Source organism: Vollenhovia emeryi, unplaced genomic scaffold (genome assembly GCF_000949405.1).
Source record: "Vollenhovia emeryi isolate VEMERY1.0 unplaced genomic scaffold, V.emery_V1.0 DF950611.1, whole genome shotgun sequence".
Lineage (NCBI taxonomy): Eukaryota > Metazoa > Arthropoda > Insecta > Hymenoptera > Formicidae > Vollenhovia > Vollenhovia emeryi.
In genome coordinates, this window is record NW_011955755.1 from 1 (window position 1) to 1182 (window position 1182).

Genomic DNA, 1182 nt, shown 5'->3' on the forward strand with positions numbered 1-1182 from the left:
ATACAGGGCCTGAGCTTGAACTACTTACTATTCAGTTCAACCAGTTTATCTACTGTTTTTTCAGTCAGCAGACGGTTCGCAACTTCACGTTGTACTTCTGGCTGTTCAAACTGTTTCACAGCATCTGGGTTGTTGCCATATTGCTGGCGATACGTGTTCAGATGCTCGGCAAGCTCCGCGCTCGTTGCCTCGACTTTCAACTCTTTTGAAAGCTCTGCAAGCACCAATCCTGCTTTTACGCGCTTCTCGGCAGCTGGAATAACTTCTTTCTTTTTCCAGTCGTCCTCGTCTTTGAAGCCTTGCGCCTTGATGTATTGCTCGAGCGTAATGCCACGATACATCGTGTTTTGCTGCATATCCTGCTCGATACTGCGGGCTTGGTCGTCTACCAGTACTTGCGGCACTGGCACGTCGCTTTTTTCAACGAGCGCCTGAACCAATGCGTCTTTACGCTTTTCATTCGCCTCGCGTTCTTTTTGCTCGCTAAGACGCGCCTTGATGTCATCTTTCAAGCCCTTGAGGGTAATAATTTTCTCGTCCGCGCCGGCTTTTTTGGCAAATTCATCGTCCAGCTTGGGCAGTTGTTTTTCCTGAACTTTGTTTATAGTAGTTTCAAATACTACCTTCGCGCCAGCAAGATCATCGACGTGGTAGTCTTTCGGGAACTCAAGTTCAAGATCTTTCTTATCTCCAGCTTTTAATCCGACCAAGCCTTCTTCAAACCCAGGAATGAAACTATTGCTGCCAATTTCCAGCGCATAGTCTTTTGCGGCACCGCCATCAAATGGAGTACCGTCTTTTTTACCAACGAAGTCAATAATTACTTCGTCGCCCTTTTTGGCGGCGCGATCAACATCCTTCTTTTCCGCAAGTCCGCTACGCATACGCTCGATGACTTCGTTGACTTCATCAGCTGTCACCGTCACTTTTTCTTCAGTGACCTTCAGTTTTTTATAGTCACCAAGTGTTACTTGCGGCAATATTGTCGCCGTTGCCGAAAATTCCATTTCTTGACGGGGTACGAACTTCTTTACTTCTACTTCAGGGCGTTCAAGCACCTGGATTTTCTCAGCCGTGAACGCTTCGGCAACAGCTTTGCTCAGGGCGTCGTCAACCGTTTGCTGCATCAAAGCTTCCGGGTTCACATGCTTTGCAGCTACGCTGGCAGGAACATTGCCTTTG

The 1182-nt window shown here is 47.7% G+C and overlaps 1 protein-coding gene across 1 annotated transcript; it reads right to left on the minus strand.

Annotated features, from left to right (window-relative positions):
- Positions 1-28: 28 nt before the first annotated feature.
- LOC105567382 (trigger factor-like protein TIG, Chloroplastic) lies at positions 29-1127 on the minus strand (the record flags this gene model as incomplete). Its single annotated transcript, XM_012022268.1, has 1 exon — positions 29-1127. A coding segment is annotated over exon 1 (1099 nt), but the record flags the coding sequence as incomplete, so codon positions are not given.
- Positions 1128-1182: the final 55 nt, after the last annotated feature.